This window comes from Athalia rosae, chromosome 3 (assembly GCF_917208135.1).
Source record: "Athalia rosae chromosome 3, iyAthRosa1.1, whole genome shotgun sequence".
NCBI lineage: Eukaryota > Metazoa > Arthropoda > Insecta > Hymenoptera > Athaliidae > Athalia > Athalia rosae.
The window spans coordinates 24,261,537-24,269,880 of NC_064028.1; the positions used below are offsets into that span (position 1 = coordinate 24,261,537).

Consider the following 8,344-nt stretch of genomic DNA (forward strand, 5'->3'; position numbering starts at 1 on the left):
TACAACTTTGATATGCCGCGATTGTTTCAATTTTTTCTCGCATAGATTTCGGATATCCTAAATTTCAACCGATCGACGATGATAAGATGATAATCGAAAGATTGAGAAATTCGTGGGCTGTATCGGTAGAATGGAATGAAGCATTTGCACATCGTGTCTGTGGATTGAAAATATCCTTTTTCTTCGAGATCGATTAAAAATACTTTTACGCGTAATTGTTAATGTTTCCCTCTCTGTTACCGTTGTCATCCTCTTGCACGGTGGTATCGTCCCAGGCCTCTGAATTTGGTACCGCGGGATGAATGATATTGTTATTATCAGTTTGATTCTGTTCACCATCAACAGTTAACTGCACGTTACTACTATTATTAGTGTTATTACTATTGTTATTACTATTATTATTGTTAGTAGTAGTAGTATTACCACTATTATGATGAATATCGTTGTTAACAATATGATGAAGGTGTTGATGAAGTTGTTGATGTTGGTGGTGGAGTTGATGATGATGGTGGTGTAGATGATGATTATTATTATCAACAACGATTTCGTTGCTATGTTGTTGTTGTTGTTGTTGTTGTTGTTGTTGAACAACAATACCCCTAGACCTTTTATTAGAGCTGCTATTACTGTTTGCTGATGTCATACAAGTTGCGGCGTAAGCCGCTGCGGCTCAAGCAAGGGCGTAAGGATGAGTAGCGTGATGTCACAATCCTGGTGCACTGGCAGCCGTAGGTGGAGGTGGAGGTGCGCTCGACGTGGAAACCGATGTTGCGTGATGATAAAGTGGCGTTTGGTAATAATCCTGATGATGATTCCCCATGTTGTGCATACCGGTGGATTCGTTCGGCCCGCCGTGCATACCGTTATGGTGATGATGGTGACTAGGCGGTGCCGAATGATGGGGATGATGCGGCGATGAACCGTAACTCACGTAACTCTGATGAAGTTGTTCGTACATTTTTAATTCCGGTAATTTGGTATCCTGGTTACCCGCACCAGGTGAACCACCGGTACCTGGCAATAACCTCGTTATACTGAACGGATGGCTAGCCGCAGTGTACGGTGGCTCCTGTTTCAAACTACCGGACATCCCGTGATGAATCGCCGTAGCCGCTGGATCGCCGAGTAAATGTGGATGCAAATTCCTACCGACCATAGCGGCTAATTCGTCGTGCGCGGCTCCAAAATCACTGCCCAACAATCCACCGATATCCGTAACGTCGGATTTGAGAGAGGTGTGATGTTGATGAAGCCCAGTTGCCGCGTGATGATGGTGGTGATGGTGCGACGAGACCAGGGAATGCATGTCTTTCTCGTCCTGGGGTTGGCCCGGATGATGAAGCGGCGTTTTCTTACCATGATTCATTTCATGGGACGGACTGTGTTGACCACCGCCATTGTGATGCGGTTGTTGTTGGTGTTGATGTTTGGTGGACTGTCTCGATATCTCTTTCTTCTCATCTTTGAACCTCTTTTGCCGTCGAAGATAACAACCGTTCTCAAACATGTTTCCACTTTCGGGGTGCAAAGTCCAGAACGATCCCTTGCCAGGCTTATCGGGAGTCCGAGCCACTTTGACGAAACAATCGTTGAAACTCAACGAATGCCTTATGGAATTTTGCCATCGTTGTTGATTTTGACGATAAAAGGGAAATAAATCCATGATGAATTGATATATCTCCGATAAGGTCAACATTTTAGTTGGTGCATTTTGTATCGCCATCGTGATGAGGCTTATGTAAGAGTATGGTGGTTTAGCGTGCGTGTAACTTCTTCTGTACGATTTATCAGTTCTAGCTCTCTGGAGCGCTGAATTGGGCGAGTCCGGTTCCGTCAATGACAACGGATCTCTCGAAACAACCCCTGAACTACCTCTGGGAGTCAATGGACCGTATGCAACGGTGCTCATGCAAGCACCGTCGCCGACCGCCATAGAAGCAGGACCGTATCCTCCCATACCTCCCGATCCCATGGCCGACATTCCCATGGAAGATCTCATGCTGAAACCACTGGCACCCTGAGGACTGCGATTGGGACCAACGCCAACGGCCATCGACATACCCATCGGTACGCATCCCATCGAATTTATCGAACTATAAGTCGGCGCCATGCTACCCATACTGGACATTGCGGCGCTGGTCATAGCGCCGCCCAGGCCACCGGTTTCCCCGTAAAGTTTCTGAGATTGAAGCATTGTCATAGAGCTGATGGTCGATTGATTGTCTTCTAGTGTTGGATACTCGTCAGCGCACTCGATTTTTGTTGAAAAGATAAAAACAAAAAACGGAAAGAAAAAAAAGGAAAAATAACGTCAACGCTCAAGAAGCACGTCGTTTCACAAATTTCATCGTGATCATTGTCACTTTGAAAACCATACCACAGCTTGATTCCCAACTTTGAACTTTGCACAGATTTTCCACCGTTTGCTTGCTCTGCTCAACAATGGTTGGGTCGATCGATCGAGTCTTTTCTACCGACGATGATTGAAGATAATGAAGAAATCAAAACTGCTACCAAAGTTCCATGCGGTGGTAAATTTTCCTTCGAGGCATGATGACCACGTAAAAAGTAATCAAGTACAAACGCGCACGATTATTCAATGATTTGTCGATGTTGAAATATCTCAACACTGAACATCAAAGTACTTTCTCTATATCGTTGTTCTTCTATTGCACATTCGATCCCGACGTATCCTTTTGATCAATATGCTCCAGAGATTTGCACAATTGGCACAATGTCGGAACAAAAGATGAAAAAGAAATGAAAAAAAATAAACTAATAAAACGAATGCACAAACACTTATCCTACCCTCCCACGTAGCGGTATAATAATCGGTGTGCCAAAAGTAACCACACGACAAGTCCAAGAAGTTAGTTTTTGATTACAAATGAAATACACTTTGAGAGAATTATGTATCACTAGTAAAACACTAAATGGCAATAAATGTACACTGTTGACGATGACGATGATGATGTTTTGATAGGGGGGTATGTAATTGTTGTCCCAATAGTAGCAACATCAGCGGCAAGAGTGTGGAGAGTAACAGAGTCGGTAGTATATCTGGTGTTTGTTATATATAATCACAAGGGTGGTACGTTAGTCGCGCGTCGTTGTTACAACCGTTTTGGTTTCTCACTCAGTTTTATCTCGTTTGCTGTTTGAGCTCTCTGAGTGTGTAGTGTGGACCAGGTCCGGTTGCCGAGTGTACCCATAGACCTCTCGTAGCCAGGAGTCTTGTTCAAACAATTCCCACCCCTCCACTAAACCTGTTTCCATAGCGCAAAGCTCCGCCTCAACCTTCTCGACGGGCCAATGGGGCGTCATCCCTGCTTCGGTATTTCTCCAAAGGATAGTGTATCCCTCCAATGGGACAGCGTGAAAAATACATAGAGGGCGTTGCCGAATCAAACCCCCTGAGATATTTTCCCCTTCACACTTCAACCCTCAAGGGGCTAGAAATCCCTCCGCCTGACCCCCACCCCAAAAATCATACCAGCAGCTGTTCTACCGAAACCTCGATATACGTACGTGTATATCAGGGGTGAGGTGGGGACGGAGGGGAAAATTCACGAAGCGGAGGGGATGAATTGAGGAAAAAGTGAGGAAAAAAAAAAAAAATTCACGCATGCGTCCAAATCCGGATCCAACGCGACGGCGTAAACTGCCTCGAACTATATACGACAATTTAGGTACCGCTGGGTATACCTACTATACTGCACCTTAATAATGTTCGAACCACCTCTAACTTGCGTAACTTCAATCCTAGCTCGACCTAGCAGCTCCGATCTGCTTTCTCTGTTATACTGACAGGCGACGTAGAAAAATTTCGCGGAAAAATAATCGGTCGCGTGTCACATCGTATATATGTCAATTGTCAAAAACTTATACATAGTACAGGTATCATATATTCATTTTCGGTACATCCGTAATATCACTTTTTACGAAAATTGTCTCTCAATGTTCGAATTTATTTTTTTTTCGCTTTTTTTCCTTCTTTTTCGACAACTGTGCCACAGCTGTTCACGAACAACCGTATAATATATCAATCGATTTTTTTTTCTCCAAAATTTTCCTCCATTTTATTTATTCTACAAGGAGAATAAGTCGGTTCGGTGAATTAAGTATGTACTACATGTAATGAAATAAAAATTCAATTCAAAAACTCGTTTCGATCGTAGCTTTTCTCTAATCGTACTTTTTTTTTTTTTTTGTAGCGTGATGTACTCATATGCATACCTATAGCTTAAATAATTTGATCGAAATTTTACAAATTACCGATTCATCGTATGAGTGAAAAACCGACAAGACATACGTGGAGGCAGTTTTTGAAGTTGATCTCTCATACATCAATGTGCGACGCCTTTAATTGTAAGTATGAGAAAAAAAAAACAGAAAACGAATGTGCCACGTGAGCGTCGCGACGCTTTTTGTACATACATGTTCAATAATTTCATCGTCAAAGATTTTCTAGCATACATTAATTCAAGGTTCCTCTCACGCAATAAAGGGTAAAAGTAAAAGTAAAGATAGTGCAAAATATCAAAACGAAAATCTATGACTGTCGTAGGACATTATAAATAATAGAATATCAGAAACACGCGAAAAGATGAAAAAGAAAATAAAAATGAAGAATTGAACAAATGTACAATGTATGTAACGTAATCAACTTCGGTGAGTGTTCTTGATATAATAATTTTCTTTTCCTTTTTTTCTTTTTTCAATACCCCTCGTGCACACCTCACATTTGCAAGTGAGGGATACGCGTCGATTGTACATCGGACTTGACGGAAATTGTACAAATATAACGTGCCTACATACGATATTATTACAATTTGAAATAACATCTGTAATGAGCAAGGCGGATCAAGTGTAGCCATCCGTAGGTATATACAACATGTTCTTATTATTTGTACCGCAGCGATAAAACGTGCAACGCGACGGATCATCATTCGACGATGACGACGATGATGATACGATAATGATTTATTGGTGTGCAGCGGCTATGCGGTATTATCTATATACGCGATTTACACGTCAAAGAGGTTGTTCCAATTTCATTTTTATGTATAAATGCATACGTACAAGCGTATCGAGAGCTGCAGCAATCGACGACAATTTTTATACTCTCGTATATTTTTATTCTTCAAATTCTGCTCGTCCAACGTTCTCCCTCTGATCGAATTAATCATATTGATCGTTATTTCGCACCGCCTCACGTATACCTCGGATCTAACATTGTAAAAAAAGATTCTTTCGAAGAGCAATCGATGCCCCGTCATATATAATCTCGATTTCGATTATTTTTCATTTCTTTCCAATATCTGATTTTTATCAGATATCACACGTGTCGGCTAATTAAAAATCTCACACGAAACGCGCGAAATCGATAGAAAAATATTTTTGATGGAAAGGGAAGAAAAAAAAAAAAAATTATCTGTATAAACGGATACAGGGATTTCGTTGCGAATATTATCATGTTACTACAGAGGCGCCGTCGCACCCTAATACCTGTATATAAAGATCATAAAATTTTCAATGGTGCCGAAACAATGCAGCAAACAATTATCTGTGCAATACAGACACACGCGTCTGTAGTTTCGTACAAAAAAGGACCCTGTGTAATAGCCGGAAAGTATAAAAGGTATTACAATAAATTATAATCTGTCTATCCGGTATCCGTCTTCTGCAGCGCATTGGTTTCAATGTATATACCAATACATTTTATAAGAATACGTACACGGTGTCGTAGCATAATTTTGAGTAAATTGCAGTAGCAGGTCTCCGCAACCAACGCTGATCGTCGGTACGTATACACAGTTTGTGGTTTTGTCGACCATTGTAATGCGACACCAAGAATGGGTGTTAGAGGTAGATAAGGTTTATTTCCCCCCCCAGCCTTTGTTCATTTATTGCACGATATTTAACGCAATGAATAATGTGAAACGATCGAAATTCTCTCTCCGGGAGAAGGAGAAAAAAAATCAAAGAAAAGTAGTAAAATTGTATATGAAACTTGTACGATTCGACCGCGTTCTCAATTTTAATTTTGATCAGTTTCCGAATCCTCTCTGAAAATTCACCTGATGCATTATAAACAGATATATGAATACGTTACGTAGACAAACAAGAATTTAATACAAATCATACGAATAAAAATATGCACACGTACGGGTTATAATGTTAGATTTAAATACCTGCCCGATATAATATGGTACACTAATATATATATATTATTATCCAATGTGCTTATGTTTGTTGAGCTTCGAATTGTTTGTGAAATGAAAATATTGTCTCATAGTAAACAACAAGTAGGTATTATAGGCTGCTGTACAGGTTGTACAGAATATGTACGCCAGGTATATATGTATACGCGCACGCATATATACATACAAACGTTGAATCTATATAATTTCTTTTTTTTTTTTTAAATAGTTTTTATTCTGTACAACGGGCAAATATACAAATTATACAAGTATACTTACATATATGGTGATTTTCACGTTTATATCTTTGGACAATTATATCGCTTGTAATCGTTAGAACGAATCATTACATGCAGCAATTATTTTATTGATATAAAAATTAAGCGTATCATGTGCGTGTACATACATGTATAGCGACTGAATAAATTTATCGTATCTCTACACATATACGCATCATTTCAATGAACGCACGTATACGCATGTATGTATTGTTTTTCGGCTATATGCGCGCATAACGTTAGGTTTTCTTTTCAGCGACCTTTTTCTGTGTACGTATATAACAGTCGACGTGGGTGGTCCTGCGATGAGGGCTTCGCAGCATCCCCTTAATATAATATACCCGAAAGTTGACGATAACTGAGCAGCAGGTAGTCATGTTTAAAGATGCTATATACTATAGCAGTCACATTCACATAACACGTCCTATTTGGTTGTATATAAAAAAAAAAGGACATAACACAGGCGCGAAAATATGCAGGACGAACCGCCGAAGCAGCTGGAAATAAATCTCTCGTTGGGACTTCGAGTAGAAAGGGAAAAAAAAAAAAAATTAAAGATTGTGAGAAAAAATCTTTTTGAATTATTTTGCCAATTCCAAGTCTCGCAATTAATCGGTAAATTGATAAAAATGGAGAGCAAAAAAAAAGTGAACATTATTAATTTATTTGCGCAAGCAAATTCATGTTTCTTCTTTTCTTTTCACGGCGCGAATGCTCCAGAAAATCCAGTAATACTCGATGTTTTTAATACGTGACTAAAATCGTTGTGCGGTTGGGTTTAAGGGATATATATTTAGTGGGTTTTTCTAAAAATTGACTTCTTGACGTGCCGTTGGAGGTATATCGCATTTAAATACCAGCAAGCGCGTTCTTTCTCTCCGTAACAGCGTCAGCGCGCTCCTCCATAGTTTGTTGTCTCCGCGGTTTAAAGCAACAATCCTTTTCCTCCAAAGGCAAAGAAAAGCACGGAGCACCTACCAAGAGGTCGAGGTAAAAGGTGCAAATCTTTTGCAGGTTACAAAAATTTTCAACCTGCAGTATTTACTTATACTTAGGCACTAGACGGATACCGCAGACCCGTTCATGTACGTGTAATCGTGTGAAGGGTTATTTTTCTTCGCCACCACCACCCGTACACCTTATTGCAGATTTATCCATACAGGTATTTTATTTTTCTAGGTCGCTCACCGCGGCGTTCCTCATACCCCAGAAAATTTTCGAAAACTGCCGCAAATAATCAAGCACGCGCGCATCAAATATTCTGCCTAAATTTATTACCATAAATTTGTTGTATATTGTACGTATATATTTTTTATGTGTTCCCGTGTATGTATACGACTACTAAAGTATTGTATAACGCGGTTATAACTACACGACCATATGTGTTATGTATGTACATATATATATTTGTGTACCTATATAAATACATGTACGTATAATATAACGTTTTCTGCAGGGGGTTGAAAATCTGGGAAACCCAAAGTACGGCACGGAACGAGATCGAGGCACACGTGCAGATGATCGTCGCCTGCTGGACTAAACTCAAAGAGATAGGGCACAACTCGAATCATCCCTTTTACTTTTAAGCATACGTCCTACGTGTTATACACCCTCTTCCCTCTACCACCTTCCTTCGTCTTTTACGCGTTATAAATAATATTTTATCCCATCCCATTTGAATCGTGGAGCAAAAAAAAAAAGAAAACTTGACAAATTTCGTATAAATACTTAAGCCGTTTAGATTTTTCTGTTTTTTGTTTTTGTTCCAGTTCTTTAGTCCGAGGGAAATTCTCTCGCCTTTCGATGCAATCGCGTTATTGTTCATCGTTATTTGTTAAACGTCGTTTTCACAACTGCGGTAGC

General features: G+C 40.0%; 1 protein-coding gene across 1 annotated transcript; it reads right to left on the reverse strand.

Annotated features, from left to right (window-relative positions):
• Window positions 1-694: 694 nt before the first annotated feature.
• LOC105686921 (silk gland factor 1) lies at window positions 695-3,247 on the reverse strand. Its single transcript, XM_012402192.3, has one exon. It carries the CDS (start codon window positions 2,198-2,200, stop codon window positions 704-706), a length of 1,497 nt encoding a protein of 498 aa, XP_012257615.1. The 5' UTR covers window positions 2,201-3,247; the 3' UTR covers window positions 695-703.
• Between the last annotated feature and the right edge of the window lie 5,097 nt (window positions 3,248-8,344).

Bases quoted from the DNA above. Each gene is read 5' to 3' on its own strand.
- LOC105686921 (XM_012402192.3), bottom strand. From the start codon at position 2,200: ATGACAATGCTTCAATCTCAGAAACTTTACGGGGAAACCGGTGGCCTG.